The 26,479-nt window shown below is 53.0% G+C and overlaps 1 protein-coding gene across 1 annotated transcript; it reads left to right on the forward strand.

The window, feature by feature from the left end:
* On the forward strand, positions 1 to 25,812 carry LDLRAP1 (low density lipoprotein receptor adaptor protein 1). The gene is made up of 9 exons (XM_066375467.1): positions 1 to 211; positions 9,719 to 9,861; positions 10,692 to 10,804; positions 12,762 to 12,876; positions 19,198 to 19,270; positions 19,643 to 19,732; positions 20,241 to 20,371; positions 22,177 to 22,211; positions 23,766 to 25,812. The coding sequence occupies exons 1-9, from the start codon at positions 124 to 126 to the stop codon at positions 23,908 to 23,910; spliced, it is 933 nt and encodes a 310-aa protein (XP_066231564.1). The 5' UTR covers positions 1 to 123; the 3' UTR covers positions 23,911 to 25,812.
* Positions 25,813 to 26,479: the final 667 nt, after the last annotated feature.

Consider the following 26,479-nt stretch of genomic DNA (forward strand, 5'->3'; position numbering starts at 1 on the left):
GCGCTGGGAGGGGAGGAGCGCGGAGCACACTAGCCGCTTGGCCCCGGCGGAAAGTTTTTCCCTGACGGAGTTTTGGCGGTGGTGGTGGCGGCGGCGGCGGCGGCGGCGGCAGCCGGAGCGGCTATGGACGCGCTCAAGTCCGCCGGGAGGGCGCTGATCCGTAGTCCCAGCCTCGCCAAGCAGAGCTGGGGGGGCGGCGGCCGGCACCGGAGTGAGTGTGTGCGAGTCCTCCGGGGCCGGGTGGGGGTCAGGAGGCGCGGGTCGGCCTCTTGCTAGCGCCCAGTGGGGGAGGCGGGGCCTGACCCGCGCCCTGCGGGGTTAAGGGTCACCCAGGGTCAATTTGTGCCTCCTCTTCGCGTGCCCGCTCGGTGCAGCTGGGCAGGAGGGACAGAAGCTGAGGGAAGAGACCGCAGCTCGGGGCCCCAGGTGCATGCGGCGGTGGGAAAGGGTTTGCAGGTCAGGAAAAGAGACCTGCGCGACCCCCCGCACCTCCCCACCTCGCCACCCGGGACAGCTAAGGGGAAGCTGGAGCTCAGCGTTGGTGCCCGGGGCAGGGGAGTGAGAATGGGTGCAGCCGCTTGGGAGTATGCCCCATCCCCTCACCCTGCGCCCCAGCCGCGACAGTGGCGGCCGGAGGGAGCCCACTTGCTCCCTCCACCTGTCCAACCCAGGAGGTCATTTTTTGGCTTCCAGGAGCCCAGAAACTGTTTCAGGTATGGGTCTGGGTTCTCAGGTACCTACTGGAAGTTGGGTCGAGGTCAGCCTAGGGTTTCAGAAGGTACCACACAGCCGGCCACTTAGACCCCTGCGTCCCCTCCTCTAGCGGAGTCCAGGTGTCGAGGCTAGCATCCTGGCTCTTTCTGAAACCTGTTTTCTCTCGCACCTTCCCCCTCGGGCTTCCAAGGTCCCTGGGCGCCCAGGCGAATTACAGACTTGCTACCACCTCACCCCCAGGGCGTCTGGAAGGCTGGGAGGGGCCTCATCCGGCCTCCCTCCTCTCCTCGTCTCGAGTTACTCTAAGGGATCTCGTCACCTGGCACCTTCCCCCCAGGGCCTGAGAAACCTAGTCTTAAGTCCCTGCTTTTGCTAGGACAAACTGGGTGGCTTGTCTAGAGTCACATAGGCCTTCCTGGTAGATGTGGAGCCAAAGCCAGAACTCCTGCACACACACACACACACACACACACCCTGCTAATCACCTGGACCCTGGCCTATCCCCCGACCTGGAAACCTCTGACGGTATAGTCACACCCCACCCCCTTCCCTTTGTGTTCCTGGGCTCAGCCAGGGGAGCTGGAGTTCCTTCAGCCCAGGCGTGCCAGCGTGTCTGGGCCTAGAGAGCCCGCCCTTCCCCTCCTCTTGAATTCTGCTGTTCCAGCTGTGGCCACCTCCTAAACCAAGACTGGCATTGGCAACATGGGCTGGTGCCTGTGGGTGGGGGTGGGGGTGGGGTCAGAGACCCGTTAGGGCCAGGCTAGGCATGCACCATCTCCCACACTTAATGACTCCCAAAATAGCCCTTCAAATATTTGTGGGATTTTACCAGGACTTCTGAGAATAATGAAGTATTCCAGTGGGGAAACCCTGCTGTTTTCTCCTGGAGTGAGGGAGGGAGGGTGGGGACACAGGGCAAGGGAAGGAAACTTAAAAGTCCCTCAGATTCTGGGGAACTGGAAGTCTTTGATGGTGGAAAAGAATTTCTCCTGCCTGCTTTGATCCTGGACAAGCTACTTGTCCTTTTCTAATCCTCAGTTTCTTTATCTGTAAAATGGAAATAAAAATTCTCACCTGGCAAGGGTATTGAGAAGGTTATTGATAATTATGCTTCCTTCTGACATGTAATGGGTGATTTCCTTCTCCCCCACTGCCCTTCCCCCACCTGTTGTTATATGTACATCCCACATGACTCTTACTGTGGTGGAACAAATTTCACCTGCAGAAGAGAGGAGAGGAGAGCCGTTTCTCCTATAGACCCCCAGTAAGCCCAGAGTGCTGTCCTGGGGCTTTCCAGACCTAGAATGATCTGGGTTGAATCCCTATCTGCCCCTCATTATTAAGTCTCAGTTTCCTCATATGACAATTATAAATAACAGTAGTACCCATTTCAGATTTTTTTTTTTTGTGGGAATTAAATGAACCGTGTTTTGTCTGGCATAGAGAAAGAGTTTGATAAATGGTAACTGCTGCTTTTGTCATTGAATGTTTTGCACAGTGTTTTTGTTTTATTTCATTTGCTCCTGTGAGGTGATAGCAAGAATTCTTATCAGACCCATTTTAGAGATAAAGGAACAGAGGCTTGGGAAGTGGAGTCACTGACGCTGCCACCGAGCTTCTGACAGCTTCTGAGAGGCAGTGCTCCAAATCCCCAGCCCCGATGTCTTATCACTGTGCCTCATGGATTCTGGGAGGAGCTGGTGCAGGCCCCATCCATGTTGGGCCAGCAGCCGCTGAGGACAGTGGTGGCCACAAGATAGAGAGGGAAGCTATAGTGTCTGGAGTGGGATGTGGGGGCTGCCTAGCCTGTGGTGGTGTCCCAGCCAGGCCTTGGACTCAGACCTTGAGAACTGGATTGTTTTGGGGCCAAACTGAAGCCAGGGGAGTTATGAGTAGACTTGACACCTACTATCAGCTGTGACCTGCTCCTCATCCCTCAAGGTCCTCAGCTGGGATTGGCATGATCATTGTTTTATTTGTGGAGAAACTGAAGCCCAGAGAAGGGAGGCAGGTAGGTTGCCCAAGGTCACACTGCAAAGCTAGGACCATAGGCTTCTTTGCACTGAACCTCATGGCTCCTTGTCTCCTTCGAAGGAGGATTCTCTTCCTCTCCCACACGTGGCTCTTCCTCCCCTCATCTTCAGATAAAATTTTTATCTCAGTCCCTGGCCAGGGATTTTCCTTTCTTCCAGCTGTCTGGAAGGGTGACTCACCCTGGCCCTGCAGGACCCCTTTTCCCCCCCGAGAGGGTCCCTCTGACTCTTGGGCTCCTTCACGGGTGTGCCAGCCTATCAGAGAACTCAGAACAGCTGAGGAAATATGAGGCATGGTTTCGGTAAAGCTAGTTCATGTGGCAGGTGAGGAGCAGAGGATCTAGTCATACTTACTTTTCATGTAATAAAAGTTATAAACACTCAAACCATAATATTGATTGAGCACTGGCTATGTGTCAGACCCTGATGGAGGCATTGGGGTGTCTGGTGAACGAGATGGTCTCCCCCTCCCCCGGTAGTGTTTACCGTCTGGTGGAGGAGGCAGACTGTCCCTGGTGCACACTATGAGTATGTTGGGGGTAGTGGTAATGCTATAAAGAATGATAAAGTAGTGTGAAGAAATGATGGGACAGCTTCCTTACATAGGAGGGTGTCTTCATTTTGGTTCTTTTTTTTTTTTAATTTTTATTTTTTTACAGACAGAGAGAGAGAGTCAGAGAGAGGGATAGACAGGGACAGACAGACAGGAACGGAGAGAGATGAGAAGCATCAATCATTAGTTTTTCGTTGCATGTTGCGACACCTTAGTTGTTCATTGATTGCTTTCTCATATGTGCCTTGACCGCTGGCCTTCAGCAGACCGAGTAACCCCTTGCTCGAGCCAGCGACCTTGGGTCCAAGCTGGTGAGCTTTTTGCTCAAACCAAATGAGCCCACGTTCAAGCTGGTGACCTCAGGGTCTCGAAACTGGGTCCTTCCACATCCCAGTCCGACGCTCTATCCACTGCGACACTGCCTCGCAGGCTTCATTTTTGTTCTTCTAGAAGCAGATGCTGAGACAGATCTCAGTACAAGTTGCTGATTTGGGAAAAGTTCCCAGGAAATATTGTTAGGAAGAGTAAGAAAAAAAAGTCCAAAAAGTGAACACGATGAACCCACTTACCACTGGGCAAGTGGAGCGCCACTCTGTGGGGAGTTCTGGGGAGAGGTGTGGAATGTGCCCTGCAGTTACTCTGGGGGCAATTCTGTCGGTGGTGGGTGCAGGGCTGCTGGGGGTCGGGGTCTGCATGGGCATCATGGGTCTCCAGCTGTCAAAGACAGCTGCAGGCAGAGTGGTGTGTTAGGTGGCATGTGTGGAAATGGTCCACTGATAAAAGTGGGGGGTAAAAGTGGGACACTGATAGTGTCAGTACAGGAAGTCAGGGAAGGACTCTCAGAGAAGGTGACTTTGGAACACATATGTGAATACAGGGAGAGAGGAATCTGGGAACAGCATTCTAGCCAGAGGGAACAGCAAGTACAAGGAACATTTGACTGGAGGCTGGGGTTCTGCTTCTCACAGGTCTGGCAGCAGAGAGGTATGTGGCTTAAAGGAGTCAGGACATCTGTTACCCACTGAGGGTAAGCCAGACCCTCCTTTCAGGCAGTCCTGCAGGGCAGGATGCCAGCCCCTCCTGGGTGATCCTGAGCCTTGCATAGGAAGGGGTGTGCTGGGTGCAGGAGTGGGTAAAGAGCACGGACTGTGGTATTCAACACCCAGCACTGTCAGTTCTGAACTATGGCCAGACTCCTCTGAGCTTCTTTATCTGTGAAACGGGAATCCTCATAGTTCCTTGACTCTTATAAACTACTGTAAATGGCTGTGTATGCATTAAAGCTCTTTGCACTTGACCCCTGGAAATGACAATTGCTGATACTTAAGTGGCACTTGGTATATACCAAGCATGGTTCTAAGCCCACCTCATGTGTGAACTCATTTCACCCTTACAACAGCCCCATGGGGTGGATAATGTTATTGTCCCCATTAGGAAATGATAACTGCTGCTATTATCATTTTTAAATTTTCTCTTAACTTCTGAAATTTGCCTGGAACTTTTCACATCCTGAACTCTTCTGATGATGCCCCTGGGGGACTGAACCCATTTGTCAGTAAAGAGACTGTGGCCTAGAGAAGCAGCCCTCAGAGTCCCCTTCTGAGATGTCACTCTGAGGGGTTCTGAGGCCATCTCCCCACCAGACTGGGGAAGGCCTGAGGCCAGGGCCCCAGTCGGAGCCCCACCCCCACCCTGCCATGGGTTTGGCTGCAACTCTGGTATTCCCAATACCAGCAAGGCCAAGTCACCTTGGGGCAACAGAAGGGGCGCAGGGACACACAGACATGCCCATGTCTGACTCCTGGGCAGGGGGCCTTAATGAGGATAGAGCACATGTTTGCCTCTGTGAGTTAGACTGGGCATCTGGTCTGTCCCCAGCTAACTCTGATAGCAGATCATCTGTAAAATTGCGAAGTAATAGCCTAGTGATTACCCACCACAAAGCCAAAAATAACCTCGACCGGAACAAGGCTGTGGACTGAGGCCTCTATTTGTCTGGTGGCCTCTGAGAGCTCTTCTTAAACCCAGGCTCCTCCTGGGAAGGGGCCTGTGGCCTCCAGCCCGTGTGAGGTGGCTGGGCAGTGAGCAGGGCGGGCGTGCTAGTGAATCCTACCTCTGTCCATATAGAGTGCCTCCTAGGGGCGGGTTTCTTGGAGAGGGCGTAGAGCATGGGAGAGCGTTCACCTCATTAAAAATATGAGTTGTGCCCAGGAGTGTAGGAGCAGAGGCTGGCTTCGCTGGAGGGGAGGGAGGAGGATCTCTGCCGGTCCTGGTAGGGCGGGGGATGGAAGGTGGGCAAGGGAGAAGTAGGACAGCCAGAGCAGCAACATTGGGCAGGAATGCGCCTTCTCTATACCAGCTTTTGGGGGAGGCAGACATGAATGGGCGTCCTTCAAGAGGAAGAACATTGTGGGCAGCTGCTTGACTGTGGGAGGAAGTAAAGGAAATAGAAGCAGGAGCAACACACTGACAGGAGGAATGAGTCCGAGCAGGAGGCATAACTGGGCGGGGCCTTCTGCTGAGCTCATTACATTTTATCATCAAAGGGTCAAAAGAGCCCTGTAAGCCAGGGACTGTAGTTTCCCCCACTTTATAGATGAGAAGAAAACTGAGGCTCAAGGAAGGTGATTAACTTTCTCAAGTCTACTTGGCGTCAGAACTGGGGTTCTAGAATTAAAGCCGTTGCATATAATGACTAGACAATACTGCCTCAAAGAAGGCTTCCTGGAGGAGGCTAGATGTGAGGGGAAAGGTGTTTATTGTAGAAGGAATGCTTGAGCAAAGGCACAGAAGTGGGAGAGTAAGTGTTCTATCATGAGGAAGAAGCTTTGCATGGTTAGAGCTTCTGTGGTGCTCACGCGCATGCATGTGTGCGTGTGTGTGTGTAGGGAGGGATGTTGTGAGAGAGGAGACCAGGGAACTGTAACTCCCCAATGGTCTCGTAGGAATTGTCAGTAGTGGATTGGGAGCTGGGGGTCCCGTCACTGGGTGACCTTGCACAAGTCCCATTCTTTGGGCTCAGTTTCATCATCTGTGGAGGGAGAGTTTGGGAAGAAGGTCCCTGAGACAGATGAGTGGCAACCAGCCTACAAGGGCCCTCTTCCAGGGGGCCATAGAACAGGGGAAGGGTCAGGCCAGGGAAGGAGGAATGCAGAAAAATGTCAAGCATTTCAGAGGTCAAGGAGGGCTGGGGAATGTTTTGACAGCAAAGAGGTTGTCTGTGACCTTGGCAAGCTTTCGCCTTTTGGAATGGAGGGAGCGGAAGTGGCTTTGGGGATGGGCCAGGAAAGGGCTAAGCTGGAGAAGATGGGAGAGTGGGGATATGAAAATGCTGGTGATGGATAATGAGACAAACAAGGCCACCCCTGATCAATCGATATTGCCTGCCTGGAGCCTTGTGTTGAGAAACAGTCCAAAGCCTGTACATCAGAGGGAATAGATAGCTATAACTGATTAGTAGTATCTGCCAAGGACACAGGATACAGGCATGGCAGCACGTACTTTGCCATCCCTGCTTAGATGGATTTCTGGTTATAAGTGGTGGCCTGGGTATCTACCAATGGAGTGGAAGCCTAAGGAATTAGGGACTGTGAGAGCAAATACCTCTGGCTCTAGGAACTTCTCTCTGGCCTTTTACTAACATTAAGGTTCTACCTCATGGGAAGGTAGTATTGCCTAATGGACAGGTTTGGGGCTTTAGAGTCAGATAGACATCTAATTTGACAAAACTGGTCTTTTGAATCTCAGTTTCCTCATCTGTGAAATAGGAATTTAAAAAATGCCTGCTTGTAAGGTAGCTGGGAGTGTTAGAGGTATTGGTAAGAGCTACTGCTTTGTGATCATCTGTGACTTGATAGTTCTGTTTTGTCCTGATAATGGTGGTGGCATTCTTGGTTTCTTTAAGAGGAAGGCCCTTATTTGAGTTGCTCCTGGGCTCCCATCACACAGCCCAAGACTGGGACACTTCAGGGACTTTCTGATTAGTTTTGGAAGATCAAATGAAATAGGCTCTTGGTTGATGGGACAGAGGATAGAGTCACTTTGAGGTCTTCTCAGTAAGGGCTTGACCTCAAGTTGAGCCCCCTCCAGGGGCGAGGGCTGGAGTGCCTGGGCCAGGGGCCAGAGCTGAGGATGGTATTGGAGACATTGTAGGTCTGAAAGAAGCCTTGGGGTTGTCCAGGTCATTTTTTCACTCATCAACTGTTGAATGCCAACTGTACGCCAGGTTCTGGATGACCAGTCAACAGGTCTCTTCTCACCTGGATCTCAGTCCAGGGGGACTTGGATACACCTGTGAGTTCTTGTATTCTCTCCCACCCCCACCACCAAACACACATGCACTCTTTTTCAGATGAGGAAACAGTCTCAGAGAGGGACAGTGGCTAGCTCAGATCAACTCTAGAGAAATGGGGTGTACAGGCGCCTTCTGGCTGGTAAGGAGACAGAGCCACCGGAGGGCCAGAGCTCTTGGATAGTTGCTGGAAGTGGGCAGCACGGGCCCTGCCAGGGCCTCAGCTACCCTGAACAGTGATGCCCAATCCTAAATTTTCTTTCCTTTTTTTTTTAACTTTACTGGTTTATTAGAGAAAGGAGAGAGAGATAGAGAAAGGAGGTAGGGAGGAGCAGGAAGCATCGACTTGTAGTAGTTGCTTCTTGTATGTGCCGTGACTAAGCAAGTCCAGGGTTTTGAACTGGCAACTTCAGTGTTCCAGGTTGACGCCTTATCCACTGTGCCACCACAGGTCAGGCCCCAATCCTAAACTTTGCTCCTGTGGCTTTTCTATCAGAACCAGTGAGGGTCTCAGGAGGAAGCAGGGAGGCGCAGAACTCCTCCCAGCACCCCTCTCAGGAAACGGTCTGGGGAAGCAGGCCTTGGCCATTTCTGTGGTGGCCCCTGGAATCTGATTCCTGTCAGAATCCTTCTCTATCCAAGATTGTGTGTGAGGCTGAAGAGCAGTTTTCTCATCTAGACAATACTGGCTACACTGCAGCCTCTCAGAGAGGATGATGAGGGATGGAGGACAGGCCCTAACAGGCAGGAGCATGGGGTGTTCATTCACCCTGGTGACGGGCTTGGAAGGATCCCTGGAGACCTTCTTTCTTCTGGCCTCACTGCTTCCCAGCTGAGTGATCTGGTACCTCTGGGCCTCGGCTCCTGAAGAGAGACCCTGCGGATGGTTAAAACCACCTGTCAAGACCACCTTCCCCTCCTGTCCTGCTTGCTCAGAGTCCTCTCTCACATGGGTGGGAGCATTTGGGGGCATCTTTCCAACTCCCCCTCCCGGTCTGCTTCCCCACCCAGGAGCCAGACTCATTCCTCATTTCCCAACCTTTCTGACCTCAGTCATGGTCAGAGTTCTCAAAGGACCCTTCCCATGTGCCCTGCTCTGGGTCAGGCTTGCAGCTCAGGCATTATTGGTCTTAAAGAGGAAAAAGGAATTCCCCAAGACCATGCAGGTGGTGGGAAATGGGGCAGGGCTTGAACCCAGGTCTGCAGGATTCAGGCGGCCTTCATATGCTGTCATTTGAGCAGCACCTCCCCCTTTCCCAGACCTTACCCTACATACCCTCCTTGGCCTGCTGTGTCTTTCCTGGTCCCCCTGCCCCAGCTTCTTGGTCTCTATGGCTATGCAGATGGAGGAAAGCAGAGCAGGCTGGGGCCGTGGAAACCACCCAGGTTTGAACTCTAACTCCAACCCTTTCCTCATTATCTGGGGCCTTTGTTTGATACTTGATCTCTCTGAGCCTCAGTTTCCTAATCTCTGAAGTGGGGATAATATCCACCTTACAGGATTGCATTGAAGATTCAGTAAGAAAATGCTATGGTTTGCCCTCAGCAAGTGTTAGCATTGAAGTTGAGTTTGGTCCTTGGACTTGAAAGTATGGGTTCGAATCTTGTTTGGCCCCTGTATTTGCTGGCTCACTGGACTGGGTTATGTGATTTTGCTTCCCTGGACCCCTGTGTCTTTGTAAATGGGTCTGCGAAAAGATCTACCTTCTAAGTTCTCGTGAGGATTACTGAGAATATTTTATGACTCAGGGGTCCCCAAACTTTTCACACAGGGGACCAGTGCACTGTCCCTCAGACCATTGGAGGGCCGCCACATACAGTGCTCCTCTCACTGACCACCAATGAAAGAGGTGCTCCTTCTGGAAGTGTGGTGGGGGGCCGGATAAATGGCCTCAGGGGGCCGCATGTGGCCCGCGGGCCCGTAGTTTGGAGAAGCCTGTTTTATGTAAAGCTTCTTACCATAGTGCTTAGTACATACCGGAAACCATTAGTTTAGTTCTTTATTAACTATAAAAATAATGGTGGGTAGCAGAACCCCACTGCCCCTTGCTGAGACTCCTGGGAAATAGGGGCTGTTGCTGTGGTGGGCCTGCCCACTGGGGTCTGAGGGCCTGTCCTCCTGCCCAGAGCTGCCTGAGAACTGGACAGACACCCGGGAGACACTGCTCGAGGGGATGCTCTTCAGTCTCAAGTACCTGGGCATGACGCTGGTGGAGCAGCCCAAGGGCGAGGAGATGTCAGCAGCTGCTGTCAAGAGGATCGTGGCCACGGTGAGCTGCAGTTATGGGGAGCTGGGAGCCAGGGCTGCCTTCTTTTTGGGGTATTGCCTGTCCCCTGCTTATTATCCCAATTGGATGTATCTGACCCGTCTTGTCCTTGAATCCCCTCGCATCTGGCTCAGGGACTCTGGTAAAGGGTCTCAGTTGGGCTTGCAGGGTTAGACGGTCAGTATCCTCCTCTCTAACAGTATGGCCGTGTCCTCTCCCAGCCTCCCCTCCTCCGGCTCTGGCCCCCTGCCTAACTGTTGGCGACTGAGTGCCAGGAAGGGATGGAGAGGTTGCTGTCACCCAGCACCTTGCTCTGTGGCCAGAGTAGCAGGTTAGCACACCAGAGACCAGATTGTCCCCTCCCCAGCTCGGAGTTAATGTGGGCCCTATAAATCCACCTCCCTTAGTGGGCTCCCTCCCTCCCCTGCAGCTCAGGCCCTAGAGGGGTCAGTGGGTGGAGCAGTCATCCTGCTGGGTTGTGATAGCCCAGTTCAGCACTGATAGTCAGAGGACGCCTAGCTGTGTGTCTGTGGGCAAGTCCCTTAATGGACCCAGTGTCTCTGGGTCCATTTCCTCCTGGGAAGAAGCACTGCTGCCTGTAAGGATGACTGGAGGTCCAGTGCTCGGCAGATAGTGCTCCATGAGCTCCAATTATCACTTTTTTTATCAAGAAGAAAGTTTTGGCTCAGTTGTATTCCAAATCACGTCTTCCAGTCATCTAAGTTGAGGCTTCACCTAGGCCTGCCATTATGGGGCCTGGAGCTGTTAGAGGTGGTCACAGGGTGGGTCCCAAGTGAGGCAGGCAGGCTTCTTTGACCCATGTCTGCCCCAAGGCCAAGGCCAGTGGGAAGAAGCTGCAGAAGGTGACTCTCAAGGTATCACCACGGGGGATTATCCTGACGGACAGCATCACCAACCAGCTCATTGAGAATGTGTCCATTTACAGGTATGCTCAGCATCTCCCACATTCTCTCTGCCAATTGGGGCAGTGGGTGGAGTGCCCTGTCTGAAGCCAGGCTCTGCCACTCCCTGTCTGAATGACCTTGGAGCCTCAGTTCTCTCATCTGTAAATTGGGGTGGAAACAGATCCTGCCTCACAGTGCTGTTAGGAAGCACTGAGTGCACAGTGCCTAGCTCACGGTGGGCGCTTGGTTAAATGGCAGTCACTGTTGTCATGATTACTAGCTGTAGCAAGCAGCTAAGGCCTGATCAGGACTGGGAACCACGCCTCCTACCCCCTGACCCCAAAGTATGCTGCTGAGTCAGGCTTGGAGCAGAGAGCTGCTGAGTCATGGCCCTTGCCGTCTGCTCTGAATGCAGCACTCTGCTCTGGACATCTGGCGTGTCAGGGAAGCCACTGAATTAAATGAGGTGATACCTGAAGGCAGAGCCTGAGGCCAGAGTGTAGGTGGTGTCCGTTGGCGGGTTCCCTGGTCACGAGGAGGCAGAGCCCAGCCCTGGAAGCCTGAGGCTCTCCCCATCCTCTCTTGGCTGGTCAGTTGTAGGAGTTCAAAGCTGGAGGGGACAGCAGAGATTCATATTACAAAAGGAGGTTCTGAGATCCAAAGAGGGAATTGCCTAAGGCCTCACAGTGAGGTAGTGGCTAAGCTGGGACCAGGACACCAAGGCCGGAGTTCTGTCCAGCAGGCCCCGGTCTGCCCCGCATCCCTCTGCCATATTGCTTTGTCTCTAAGCAGGTGGCTTAGCCGGCTGGAGCACAAGCCAGGACTGGTGTGGGGGGTGGTTTTAGTTTCTGGCTGATATTTTTCATATTTTTTATTCTCTCTGCCTCCTTTAACCAGGTGAGGCATCAGACCCAGTCCTGCCCTCAAGGAGCTTCCAGTCTAGGAAGAATGAGGGGAGGAAGTAGGAGTTAGGGAGCAGAGAAGGGAGGGGGCCTGCTTGGGGAAACCTGAGAAGGCCTCTCGGGAGGTGGCAGGAGGCTGGACCGCCTGGATGGAGAAGAGATGGTTGGGGACCTGCTACCCCATCCCTCTGCCCACCTGGGGGCCTTGAGTGGTGCTAATCCTCTGTCAGTGCCACACTGGGTAAGGAAGTCCTCTGAACCCTGTCTCCATCCTGGGCTGTCGTTTCCTCTGCTGGTTGAGATTCCCAGGATGACTGGAGCCAGCATGGAGGGTCAGACAAGGGAGGAAAGTGTTCCAAGCAGGAGGAGCTCCTAGACCCACTGGGGCTCCTGATCTGGTCATCTCCACATGTCCTCACCCTACTCCCGCCTCTTCCACTCCATCCACGATCCAGGAGACTGCTAGCAGTCTCAGTCACCCTGGGAGGGACAGGCCTGGAGCCCATCTGACCTGGTCAGGGGTGTGATCGAGGACAGGTAGGGGAAGCCAGGTAAAGGGCCTCTGGGTGGGCAGTGTCCCGTTTCCTCTTCTAGCTGGGCAGTGCAGATCCTAAGAGGCAGTATGGCAGTGGTTACGGCCCCTGGAATCAGCAGGTCAGGTCAGGTCTCAGCTCTGCCACTAGCTTGGTGGTCTGAGACTGCTCGCTTCAGTTTTCTCATCTGAAAAGTATGAACAATAATAGAATCCATCTCAGAGGGCAGCTCTGAGACTTAAATGAGGTGATATCTGAACATTGACTGTTATATAGTAGGGTTTCCGCTATTAAAATTTCGGGGTGTGGCTCAGTAGAGAGGGGAAGTGCCCTTCCTCCAGTCTTTCCCTGACTCCTTCCTGCCTAGCCTATGTCCCACCACTCTTTCCCCCATAGATGGCTTACGATGCCAGGCCCAGAGGCCAGGGCTGTCTCTCTTGAGCCTTGCAATGGTGGAATGGGCAAACAGGTTCTCTGGCACTCAGGGGAGATGCCCTATGGGCTGTGCAGGATATCGTCAGTCCCCACACAGGGTTTGGTGACATTTCCCACTTCCCTTTCAGGATCTCCTACTGCACAGCGGACAAGATGCACGGCAAAGTGTTTGCCTACATCGCGCAGAGCCAGCACAACGAGAACCTGGAGTGCCATGCCTTCCTCTGCACCAAGCGGAAGATGGTCAGTGGGAGAGGCTGGGCTTGGGCTGGCTCTGCTTGCCTTGACAGCCTGTCCTGGGGGCCCCTGTGGTGGGGAAGCAAGACCAAGGTGACGCATCACTTAAAGTATGAAATCTCTGCCTAACCAGGTGGTGACACAGTGGTTAGAGCGTTGACCTTGGATGCAGAGGACCCAGATTTGAAACCCGAGGTCGCTGGCTTGAGTGCGGACTCACCAGCTTGAGTGTGGGGTCGCTGGCTTGAGCGTGGGATCATAGACAACATGACCTCATAGTCACAGGATTGAGCCCAAAGGTGGCTGGCATGAAGCCCAAGCTCTCTGGCTTGAGGAAGGGGTCACTCGCTCTGCTCTAGCCCCTGGCCAAGGCACGTATGAGAAGCAATCAATGAACAACAAAGGTGCCACACAAAGAATTGATGCTTCTCATCTCTCTCCCTTCCTGTCTGTCTGTCCCTCTGTCTCTGTCTCTCTTGCAAAAAAAAAAAAGTATGAAATCTCTGGAGACCCCAAGTGGGTGGTGAGAACCAAGGGCCAAGGATGTCAAGACACCTGTCACAGTGGGCTGTGAGCAGTGAAAAAATCCATGTCCCCAGTGAGTGCCTTAGACCCCTTCCTCTCTGTAACATGATTTGTTGGATTAGAGATTTTTGGGGGTCCCCTCTTAACAGTATGGTCTGGAGGCACAGGGCCTTGTAAAGGATTAGTCCTTGGAGATTGGTGATCAGAGGGGCCCAAGGTGAGAGGTAGAAATGAGAGCCCCAGGAGGACCCGGCTTCCTGTGGCCAGAGCCAGAAGGGCAGTGCCATTTTTTTGGTGTGTACTCTGTGCTTGTTTTGGTGGTAGGCTTAAGCTATCTTCTTTAATACAATAGCATTGTGAGGTGGGAGCAGTTACTCTCTTCATTGTTGTTGTTTTTTTTAAAATATTATTTGTTTATTTCAGAGACAGAGAGAGAGTCAGAGAGAGGGATAGATAGGAACAGAGAGAGATGAGAAGCATCAATCAGTTTTTTGTTGCGACACCTTAGTTGTTCATTGATTGCTTTCTCATATGTGCCTTGACTGTGGGCCTTTCAGCAGACCAAGCAACCTTGGGTCCAAGCTGGTGAGCTTTGCTCAAACCAGATGAGCCTGCCCTCAAGCTGGCAACCTTGGGGTCTCAAACCTGGGTCCTCTGCATCCCAGTCCGACGCTCTATCCACTGTGTCACTGCCTGGTCAGGCCATTGTTCTTATTTTTATTTTTAATGAGAAAATAGACTCATAGAGGTCAACTGTCTTGCTGAAGATGACACAAGTAGCCAGAGTGAGGGTTTAAACCTAACCTTTTTCCCCCCTCCCAGCAGGACTGTGAGGAGCCAGGGACTTCTGTTCCCATTTCCAGACCACTGTCAGGCCACGTCTAGCTGGGACCAGGGGGAATCTCGATGGTCTCTGGGCATTTGTCTTGAACTTTGGGGCAGGCAGCCAGAGTGAGTTCACCTTGGGTGCTGGAAGCCCCCTTCGTTTCCAAGTCCCCTGAAGTCTGAGCATTTGCCCTGGAAAGAGGTTCCAGATGTTTATTGATTTAGTATTGGCCTCTGTTAACCTCTGTATATGGATCCCAGAGTCCCAGTCCTATGCTCTATGATCCTAGGGGTCAAGGTGACAAGATCCTCACCCCTCCCTCTGTCATTAAGGACACATCAAGGACATCACAGTCTTTAAATGGACCTCCAGACTTCCTGCTATACCCATTGGGCATGCTTTAGATATATTTCCTATTGCTGCTGTAATAAGAAATCACCACAAACTTAGTGTTTAAAACAACATAAATTTATTCTCATACGGTTCTCGGGCTCAGAAGTCAGAAATGGATTGGCAGGGTTATTTTCCTTCTGAAGGTTCCAGGGGAGATACATTTCCTTGCCTTTTTTAGTTGTAGAGACCACCTGCATTCCTTGGTTCGTGGCCCCTTCTCCAACCTCAGAGTCAGTGGAATAGCATCTGCCAATCTCCCTCTCTGCTTTCCTCATCACATTGCTATTTCTGCTTGGACCTTCCTGCCACACTCCATAAGGCCCCTGTGATTGGGCCCACTGGGTAATCCAGGATAACCCTCATCTCAAAATCCTTAACTTAATCATATCTGCAAAGTCCCTTTTGCCCTGCGAGGTAATGGTCACAGGTTCCAGGGATTAGGATGTGGATATCTTTGAGGAGCACAGTTCAGCCTACCACAGGTCTCTTGGAAGAGGCACCACAGGAGGAGACAGACGAGGGGTCTGATCCTGGCTGGTGGCTTTCTGTGTGACCGTGGATGAGACCCTGCCCTTCTCTGGGCTGCTTGCCCATCAGCAGAATGAGGAGGTCACCTCAGTAGCCTCCAGGATTGTTCTGAAAGGCCCCAGTTTCTTTTGTGCACCTTTTTTCTTTTCTGCAGACTCAGTGTCACCAGCCACTCACCCAGTGCCTCGTGATGCCCCGGGTCCCTGAGCTGCAGTGGCTTCTCTCATGATAGTGGACTCCCGGCTCTGTTTCTTCTGAGGCCACACAGACTTAAAAATATAGGCTCATTGTGTCCTCATTGTTTGTTTCTTCCTCCCCCCTGACCAGAGTAGGCGCTGGCCAGGGCCATTGCTACAGAGAGGGGGTTGCTCCCAAGATGCCGGGGCTTCCTTCTGAAAAGGGGAGATCGGGAGGGTGCAAGAAAGCAGATGCTGACCCAGCAGCAAAGGGAGGCCTGGGCTGGGTCCAGAGCACTTCAGACGGGCCTGGTCAACATCAGGCTGCCCAAGCCGAGAGATCAGTGAGGAAAACTGCCCGGCCCCTGCTTTGTGCTGACAGCAGAGCCAGTTGAGCAGAGGGAAAGGCTCCTGCCGGACTCCCAGACACAGACACTCACCCTTCTCGCCAGGCTTTCCACTGTGTCAGGGTGACTGGCTGGATCCGGGCTTGTCCCCTACTCTCCCGCCTGGCCTCCCCCCATCAGGGAGCCCTGGGCAAGCCCCTCGAAGAGTTAGTCCAGCCCAGGATGGTGTAAATAGACTATCTGATGCAAGGATGGTGTTCCTCTGGTCCCCAAGGCTGAGCCCACGCTAGCCTGCTGTTGTTGGCCTGGTGGCCTGTCCGTGATGGAAATCCTGAGTCTCGGAGCTTAGTGGATGTTTCTGAGAAGGTGGCAGGTGAAATGGGTGCCTCAGGTTTTGCAACCCACCTGCTGGCAGGTACCCCCTCCCGAGATGTGTGCTGGTGTCTGTCGTGGGCTAAGCCCTGTGTCAGGCACTGGGGACCCAGGGAATCGGACACAGAGAGATGAAGAAGGCGGTAGGGGAAAGAGGCTGGATTCAGTAACTGCAATACCAGGGGTTCTGGCGTGGGGTTAAGTCTCACTGGGAGTCAGCAAGACTTCCCAGAGGAGGAGACATTTTGAATTGGGCTTAGAAAGGGGGTGGGGTAGTGAGAGGGTGCGTTCCCTCCAGCACAGGAACTGGCAGAGACATGGGGTGCAAAATTAAGTGAAGAGTAGTTCAGGACTCTGATGTCACTGGAGCCTGATGAGAGTGTCAAGACAGAGCCATCCTTTAGGGCAGCCGTGAATGTGAGTGTTGACATGCTTCTCACTCCTTTCAGCCTGGGGCCCCTAACCTCTACATCCCCACCCTTTCTGCCTGAATGCCTGGCTGACTCGTCAGTTTGCCTGTGATCCATCCGGGGTGGGGACAAGGGATTCCTTTCAGTTCAGCTCAATTTGGGCAGTCCAACCAGCAGGCCTCCCTTCCCAAGTGGGCCCTGTTGGGCATGGCCAGGGTAAGTTGTTTCTCTACAAAAAAGTCTCTATCTGCCCAACTGGGACGCCTCAGCAAGCACTTCAGCCTCTAGGCTCCCAGGTGAAGGTGGCGTTGCTGGTATTGACTGGGGGCCCAGGGTTGCGGTGCAGGCGGACTGGTAGTGAGCAAAGTGATACCCTTAATCCTGCCCCGGGCAGGGTGGGGCAGAGCTGGGCTCCCTCACATGGCCAAGATGTATGCTTCTGGGCAGCAGGGCTAGAAGGGAGACGTGGCTCTACTGGGTCTGAGGAGTGGGACCCCGGAGTCCTCGCCTAGCTCTGCAGCACCAAACTAGACCTGGACCCTTTGAGGAGCGAACAGCTTGGTTAATGCGAACAAGACAGGGGAATGAAAAACTGGGTGAAGTAGAACCTAGTCATAGGCCAGAGGCACTCAGAGGGATAGGCATCGGTTCTGAGGAATCAAAGACTCCCTCTCTCTTCTCCCCCCCCCCCCACCACCTCCACCCCAGCTGTGGGCAGGCTGGAGCCTTTTCTGATCTGCTCAAATTCCTGCAGCCACCCCACAAAGCAAGGCCCAACCCCCTCTCAGTCCCTGCCCAGCCTGGGCTTGCAGCCACCTGTACACCTCCAAATCTTGGGTTATATTTGATTTAACTTGCAGCTCAGGACTTCAGGGCGAAAGGGCAGGAGTGTATGCAAATGAACAGGCAGATTTATGCAAAGACACTATCAGGCTTGTGCCCCCAGATTTCCTGGAGGCAAAAATAATAGTGTTCCCACCTCCCTGCCACATTGGGTGACCGACCAGCCCTTGCTTGGGTGTATAGTGTTCCGACTTGGGCTTGTAATTAGTCCTTATTTTTAGTTCATGGGCAATTCTCAGTGGTAACTGGGTCTATTAAACTTGATTCAGACGTGACAGCTTAAATTGTAAACAGCTGTGAAGAGTTTCATACTTAATTACCATATTTAAGTTTTGCCATAAAGTGCCCATACTTCCATCAAAAATGTAAATGACAGAGACATTCAAATGAGATTTTATACTTTGTGAAGTTTAATTGGCATAGATCAGTCAGCTTGTTTAGAGATTTTAAATTAAAAAAAAAGTTTTAAAGGCAGTAGCCATGGATTCATTTCTCAATTAAATTGAGTTGTCTGGTGGAGAGGAGGGGAGTGGGGCAGAGGCTGGGTGAGCCTGAACTTGTACGCTTGAGGGGGTCTGGTGCTTTCTTCTCTAGGTCCGGGCTTTCAGAAGGAAACTAGCTGTCACTTGCGGCCATAGCCAAGAGCTCTGGGACTTCCACTCCCAGAAGCTGAGCTGATTAGCCCTGAACTAGAATCAAGAGAGAACAAGGGGTTGAGTTGAATGTGGGATGGGGTAGGTCGTGGCTGGGGTGTGAAGCCTCAGGACGCTTGCCTCTTGTCACATGCAGTTCATCCAGCACGTTGTACCTCTGGAGGACTCTGGGAATCAGATTCTTTTTTTTTTTTTACAGAGACAGAGAGATAGAAGGACAGCTAGGTACAGACAGGAAGGGAGAAAGATGAGAAGCATCAATTCTTTGTTGCAGCATCTTAGTTGTTCATTGATTGCTTTCTCATATGTGCCTTGACCAGGGGGCTACAGCAGAGCATGTGGCCCCCATGCTCAAGCCAGTGACCCCACATTCAAGCTGGTGAGCCCTTGCTCAAGTCGGATGAACCCGCGCTCAAGCTGGCAACCTCAGGGTTTCGAACCTGGGTCCTCCACATCCCAGTCCAACGTTCTATCCACTGCGCCCCTACCTGGTCAGGTGGGAATCAGATTCTTACCTTTAGGGAGCACCCAGGTGGGGTGACACAGGCATGTGAACTGGTGACGTGAAAGAGGGGTGACATTTGAGTTGGGTTTGAAGAGTGGGAGTTCCTCATGAGTGAAGAGCCAAGATGGCCCCGCCTGGTGATGGCACTGATTGGTTTTGGTCCCCTGCCACGGGCTGTCATTGACATCTTGCTCCTGCCAGGAAATGTATAAGCTTCCTACTGCATTTCTGGGATTCAGTTATAAGCCCTCTGACCAGTTACAGTAGTAACCAGTCTGACCTTTGCGGCTGTGGTACATTCAGACACAGATTGGACCCTTCACAGCTCTGGCTTTTCTGTTCTTTAATTCTAAGGGTTAAGAACTGTGAAGTCCTCAAGTACTTAGGGAGGGCTTCTCCAAGGAAGTTATCCTCACAATTAATTGAATTTAAGGATACCCAAAGGGAAGGAAAAAAGTGGAGGTGAGCAGCCATTGCCAAGGCAGGGGCTAGCATGAGGGTGAGAACCTGGCTGGGCTACAGGTGGTAAAGATGGGGCCTGACTGTCTGGGGAGGATGTGGCCTCATTGTAACCCGGGCTGCTTTGTGACCCGGGAGCGGCCGGGACCCTCCTCCATTCATCATGCATTCCAGAGCCTTGGAGTGGAGCTTAGGGTGGGCCTGGCCCGGAGCCTCCAGCCTCTGGTTCAGACTTGCTGTTACCCGCCTCACACCGCACCCCTCCCCTGTTCCCACTTCCTGTTTTTCAGGCCCAGGCTGTCACCCTCACAGTAGCCCAGGCCTTCAAAGTTGCCTTTGAGTTTTGGCAGGTGTCCAAGGAAGGTGAGTCTTGTTCACAGACATTGTGGGTGGTGGGGGTGTAGAGGGAGCGATGAAGAAGGCTGGCCGAGTAGTGCAGGGTGGGGAGGTGATGCTAAAGGCCTGGACGGATTGTCCTCCCCATCCCCTACCTGCTCTGTGACTTAGGACAGGTCCCGCCACCTCTCTGAGTCTCAGCAACCCTACCTGAGGAAATAGGAAAGCTGTCTCTCCCCCCAAGGTGCTTATGGGGATTAATTGAAATCTGCAGTTGCTTTCCTCCCTGCTGGAGACCTAAACCTCCCCGAGGGTGGCCACAGCCTCCTGCCCGCCCAGTGAGGGCTGGGACGGAGGGCTGGGGCAGAGGCGCTAACCTGCTGCGCCTTGGTCCCACAGAGAAGGAGAAGAGAGAGAAAGCCAGCCAAGAAGGAGGGGACATCGTGGGAGGGGGCCGCTGCGACAGCACCCCGTCGTCGTTGAAGAACCGTGAGTCTTGGGCAGGGGAGGGGCTGGAGTCGGCTGCATGGCATAGGGCCTGCCCTTCGTCCCCTGGGCTGGAGCAAACTCTTGGCTTTTAATTTTTGTTTTGTTGTTAAATAAATAATATATGGTTGTTGTAAATAAATTAGAAAATGTAGATAAAGGGGAAAAGTTACTCATTATGGTGCATATTCTTCCAGACATGTTCCTCTGAAAATATGAATACGTGTGTACATCACTCTGTGCATACATTACATCCTGTGTGGGGTCGCTTGAGAAACTGAACACCTGTTGTGAATATAAATGTTCCAGCCTAAACCATTAGTTGGGCAGAGGTTCTCACATTGTGAGCAGCTGTCCATCTGCTTTGGGAGGCTCCAGGGTGGGGCTCTGGGCAGTCCAAGGAAGAACTCGGGACGAGGACAGCCCAGGAGGCCCCGGCATGGACTAGGAGGTGAGGCCGGGAGACCGGCGGCTCCTCTCCCACTGACACATCTGACTGGACCCCTCGTAGTGGTCGCCACCGGGAACCTGCTGGACTTGGAAGAGATGGCCAAGGCCCCGCTGTCCACAGTCAGCGCTAATACCACCAACGTGGATGAGGCACCGAGGCCTCAAGCCTTGAACAACAGCAGTGTTGTCTGGGTGAGTGTTCGCGTGGCCTGGTGACCCCTCAGGGATCCAGTGAGTCTTGGCCTAATCCCTGGATGAGGCCTAAAGGAGCGCAGGGCCTGGCATCCGTGACTTACAGGCGGTTGGGAAGGCCAGACCCAGCCCAGCGGCACCCAGACCAAGGGTAGGGGACGAACAATGTCCCCTTTGAACCTGCGGCTGGATCCCCATCAGGCTTGGCTCCCAGCACAGCTGTCTCCTCACAATGCTCGGCCTCTTGGCCTGAGCATCCTCAGCTCGGCCCACCCTGGGGCGAGCCAAAGGCCCCCTTGTTCTCTGCGTGGGCAGTTTGCTCCTGACACTCCTCCCCCCCAGCCAGCTGAATGGGGAGTCTGAGATTGGGCAGTCAGCAGGCGGCCCCTGACTTGCCCTGTGACTGAGGGCAGCCCCTTGACCTCTGTGAATCTTGGCCTTTTCATCCCCTCGGTGAGGAGGACGACCTCTGCCTGTGACCTCTGTCTGCACACCCTCCCAGAGGAAACTGATCTTTTAAATTAAAGTTAAAACAATTTTTTTTCATTTGGAAATCGCAGACTTATTTTTTAAAAGTTACAAAAACAGTATAAAGAATTCCTGTTCACCCTTCATTCTGATTCCCCAAATCTTTTTTTTTTTTTTTTTTTTTTTTTTTGTATTTTTCTGAAGCTGGAAACGGGGAGAGACAGTCAGACAGACTCCCGCATGCGCCTGACCGGGATCCACCCGGCACGCCCACCAGGGGCAACGCTCTGCCCACCAGGGGGCGATGCTCTGCCCCTGCGGGGCATCGCTCTGCCACAACCAGAGCCACTCTAGCGCCTGGGGCAGAGGCCAAGGAGCCTTTCCCAGCGCCCGGGCCATCTTTGCTCCAATGGAGCCTTGGCTGCGGGAGGGGAAGAGAGAGACAGAGAGGAAGGGGGGGGGGTGGAGAAGCAAATGGACGCTTCTCCTATGTGCCCTGGCTGGGAATCGAACCCGGGTCCCCCGCATGCCAGGCCGACGCTCTACCGCTGAGCCAACCGGCCAGGGCCGATTCCCCAAATCTTAATGTCTTATATAACCACATTACAATGATCAAAATCATTAACAGTGATACAACACTATTATATAATCTGTAGTCCTTATTAACATTTTTCCACAATGTCCTTTTTCTGGTCCAGGGGCCATGGTAGAATCACACATTACTTGTCATGTCTCTTTAACTTAAAAAGAAATCTGGCACGCTGAGGGATATGAAAAACTGTCAGATCCCGCTGCCCGCTGGGGGCCACCCAGTGTCTGCGAGCAGGCCCTCTGAGCCTGTTCTCTGCTGGCTGGAGCCACCCTTGGCACCTGCGCATGCTCTCAGGGAGACTGCAGGGGCCTCCCCCTTGTTTTCCCACCTAGGCAGTGGTCCCGTGAGCTTGGAATTTGCCTGGGCTTTTGGAAGTACATGAAAGCAAAACCTTTTTCACCCTCTTCATTCAGAATGTAAAAGCCATAGTCGCTGGTCCAACCCCCTCATTTTACGGAAGGAAAAGCTGAGCCTCATAGAGGAGGAGTGACTTGCCTCAGGGGTCACTTGAGGAGTGACAGAGCTGGGAACTGAACCCACCCAGCTGCCCTCCCTCCTGTTCCACACCCGGGGATTGGGTCCATGGGCTGAGAGGCCTGCCTCCGCCTGTTCCTCCAGGCGCCCATCCAGCTCCTCCGCCTGTGTGTCAGGATCCCCTGTAGCTCACCCAGGACTGGGACGAGTCCCAGCTCCGAGCACGGCTCCCACACCGAGGGTTCATGTCTCCCGCTTTGTTTTTCCCAAGGAGCTGGATGATGACCTGGATGAAGCCTTCTCAAGGTAACATTAACTGGGCTCCTTATGCTGGGGAAGAAGGCCTGGCGTTTGTGGGCCAGTCTCTGGGGCCCTTTGTCATGTCTGAGAACATTAATTCTGACGTTCTCCAGAGCAAAAATCTCAACTTGAATACCTCTGGGGTTGGGGAGCTCACTCTCTGGGGTTGGCCAGGTCTGCTAGAAAGCTCTTGCTGTTAAGTCAAAAACTATTCTTAGTGTCTGCTTTAACATTGTCTGAACGGGACTAAACACACTGCTATAGCCTGAGCTGATTTCTTCTTCCCGCAACTGGTGTAACCTTCAAACATTAGCTGTTTTGCTGGCTTTGTTGTTTTCAGAGGTCTAACATTTATGGAAAGGGGCAGGGAGAGGCAATGCATACTTGAGCCCATGCAGCAGTACATAGAGGAGCATTAGTGTTAGGCTGAACAAAGAGATATTTTCGTCTAGCCTGAGGTGGTGGCCTTTCCTCAACTTCCCATGGACCATCCCTATAGCCATGGCTATCTTTAGTTTGGGGAAAGTCCACCGAGGAAGGGTGAGGAGAGACCCAGGCAGCTCAGGGTTCTGAGTAGGCCTCCCTTTCTGTCTTGGGACACTCAGCAACTCCCTGTTTCTCTCTGCTTCCTCCCCAAGCCCTTCCTGCCAGAGCCTGGTGGAAGCCCCTGGCCCTGGGGAGGTGGGAAACAGCATGTGTGGCTTCTTCATGGAATTAAAGACGTTCTCTTTACCATTTTCCCTGCTTTGCTGGCTGACTACCACCCCATCATTTGAAGAAAATCATCCATTTGCTTTTTCCAGATTACCCAAGCATCCTATGCCTTTTATTAACAACTTCAAAAATCAGCAAAGCATTAACCAGGAAATAATACCATCCCATAATCCCACAGCCCAGACCAATCATACATACATATATATATATGTACACACACATTTTTTTTTTGCATTGATCAGTTCCTTGCGTTTGCATTTGGTGATCCTGATTTTCACTTACTGCTGATATATCAAGAGCATTTCTCCAGGCTGCTGAAAACGCCTTGGGCACACCTCTTTCATTGACCGCCTCACGGTCTTTTAAGGACCTGGGCCATAATTTACTTAGCTCTCCCCTGTTCTCTGCTTAGGTTGTCTCCCTTTTTAAATTTGTTTTTGAACAGCACTGTGTTGAACGTAATTAGAGCAAATAGTCATCTCCCGGTTGTACTGACTCCGTCCCACATGTGCCCCTCTCACTGCCCTGGCCAGTGCGGCCCTTTCCCCCTTTCCCCTTTCTTGGGCATCCCAATGGAGCTGTGGACGCTGTGGGTTTCCCGGCATCTCCCCACAGCAGGAGTGCCACTGCCTGCCCCACAGTGTTCTGAGCTCTTTGACCACAAGGGTAGGCTCTCTGCTAGAGCCTCCACCTCTCCTGACATCTCAGACTTTCTTCCTTGGCCCCTGCGTCCTGGCATTTCTTGACCCTCTCACCTCTGCCCTGATGCTGGCTGGTCTGGACTGGCTCCTCAGGCCTGGCCAGCCCCTTGCCTGGGCCCTCGGCTCACACAGCTCTGCCTTCCAGGCTTGCGCAATCTCGGACGAACCCTCAGGTCCTGGACACTGGACTGACAGCACAGGACATCCACTACGCCCAGTGCCTTTCACCCACCGACTGGGACAAGCCTGACAGCGGCGGTGCCGAGCAGGAGGACCTCTTCAGCTTCTGAGCACCCAGTGCTGGCGGGACTTGTTACCAAAGCCACCTGCGGTTGGGGTGGGGCAGCCCCAGGACCCCCAGCCACCCTTTTGCAGTGGGCAGCACTGTCAACCTGCTGGGCAAAGCTGCAAAGGAAAGGAGACGTTGTAACCCTGCTCTTTCTCTAAGAACAGAAAGATGCCTTGAATATTTATTCAGTGACTCTGGTTCAGCCCAGAAGCTGGTTTTGTGTCAGGCACAAGCACAATGTTAGAACCAGCTTCCTGCCTTCTCTCGAGCAGGCTCTGCTCTGCTGTGGGTGTCCGGACAGTGACCAAAGCATTTCTTGTCCCTTTCCTCAAAGGACCCAGATTTCCCGAGAGGCGGCCCTGCTTCTCACTGAAGGTGGTTGGAGGCTTCATTTCTACTACCTTCTGAGCACAGAAGGGCACCGCAGCCTCAGGAGAGGGCTGCATCCCCAGCTCGGCTGCTGCAGGGCCCTGCAGGCCTGGGCTTGAGCCCTGGGCCCCGGGGCTCTCGGAGACGGGGGCAGCCCCTGACCAAAGACGACACACAGCTGGCACTTTAAAGCACACACTGTGGAATGGCTTCCAGCGGCTGCTCCATGGTGCAGCGGTGCAGAGCTTTCTTGCTGTCCTTCCATGAGAAGGACCCCAAAGTCCCCGCAGACTCTCGCGGATTCTCCCATCAGCCCTCTGAACCAGTGTCACTGGCTGCCCACGGACTCCCAGAGTCTGACTGCAACCATGGGCATCATCTCTGCATGACTGCCTTCCCTCGGGGTCCCCTTCACCCTTTTCCCCACACGGATGAGCTGTGCTCACTCTTCCAGTTTGTCTGCGTGTCTGTGTGTGAGTGTCCCCAAGCCCCACCTCCCAAAGCCCAGGGGGGGAATGTGTGAAACCTCGCACCCAGATTTGGGGAAGAATATTTTGTTGTCCTTTCATAGATACGAGGACTGAGGCCGCCAGCATGGAAGAGGTAGAGTCTAAAGTAGAACCCAGACCTGATGCCAAAGCTGCCTTCTCACCTGTGCCTCACACAGTTCACACCTCCTTTTTTCTAGCTTTATTGTCCTCCCAGAAACCAAAAACCCCAGCTATTTTCTAACCAAAATGTGTTTTGTAACAGAGCATCTGGTGCCTTTCCACAGAGAACTGGCATGAGGCGCCGTGCCCTGCTAGCTGCCTCATTGCTCTTGATTTCCGTGCAAGTGGAATTGTTTGAAGTCTGTTAATTCGAGAGTTAAACAAAACCGAACTCTGTAAGCATCCTGACACGCTGACCCTGTGTCGGGATACACCAGCAGCGACTGTTTTCAAGGTCTTCCTTCCTGCTGCCCCTTTCATCTCTTGCAGGTTCCCCCCCCCCGCCCCCACCCTCTGAAACCCAGCCTCGCTGCCAGCACCTCCCCCTAAATCAGTCACTGCTGATAGCTGGAGCAGGTTTCACCAGCCCAGGACAAACACACACCGTGTCTTAGAATCTGCTTATCAAACTAAGCACTTGAACCAAAACGTGAAAACTGAAGTGCCTGGGTGAGGGGTGAGGTGGGATTTATAGGGCCTTTATCAGAATATGGGCATAACTTCCTTTCCCTGCCCAGCTCCCACCCCTCTGCTGCCCTTCCCACACCATGGAGTTGCCCGTGTTGTCACGAGGCAGCGAGAGCTGGGCCTGACGCAAACAAACAGTCCCTGGCACCAGGTCCAGGAGCCCCGGGAAAGGCCAGGCTGTGTTTGTGTGAGTTGGACTGTGGCCTTTGTTGCGATCTCTGGCCACCAGCGGTCAGCATGCTCCCTGCGTGTCTACAGATAAGTCCTGTTGTGCTTTTTCTTTGTGTTGCTGTAAAGGAATTTCTAATGAGGAAAAGAACAATAAACGTTCTCTTTTTGAAATAAAAACAATTGGATGGAGCAGCCCAGTGGCCCTGTGGGAGTGGGGCGTCCAGCAGCTTCTGTTTTTTGGTGGTTGGAGCAGCAGTGACCACAGGTCCAGAAGTGGGAAGTACAGTCTTTGGTCCCTTGGCTGGAGCACAGCGGGACCCCCTTTTCACACAGCAGATGGGGGTGTGTGATGAGGTCCTCTCTGGACCGCTCAGCAGGGTCAGCACTGAAGAGGTCCCTGAAGACCTAGGTCTGGGCCCCCTAACCAGGGCCTGGGAACCCCCAGAATATGCGTATGATTGTGTGTATGTACATTTTTGGGGAGAAGGTTCATCATTTCCTTAACATTCTCAAATGGGTCTCCAGATTTGTTTGACAGACTTTGTGCCAAACACAAACTGGGCTTGGGGCTCAGTGCTGGGGAGGCAGGGTCCAAATGGACTGGGGTTGTGTGGCTTAGGGGGGACAGAACTGGGATGGGCAAGGGTGGAAAGTGTTTTAGTGACTTGGGAGACCCAGGGCCCAGCACTGGCTTTGCCATTTAGAGGCTTGACACTGGATTAGTACTCCTTTCCTTGAGCCTCAGTTTTCCCATCAGGAAAAGGGTATAATAAGCTTCACTCTTCCTACTTCCTGGATTTTCTGAGACTCAGAGGTGACCATTATATTAGTGGTATACTTAGAGGGCTTATC

This window comes from Saccopteryx leptura, chromosome 3, assembly GCF_036850995.1.
Source record: "Saccopteryx leptura isolate mSacLep1 chromosome 3, mSacLep1_pri_phased_curated, whole genome shotgun sequence".
Classification (NCBI taxonomy): Eukaryota; Metazoa; Chordata; class Mammalia; order Chiroptera; family Emballonuridae; genus Saccopteryx; species Saccopteryx leptura.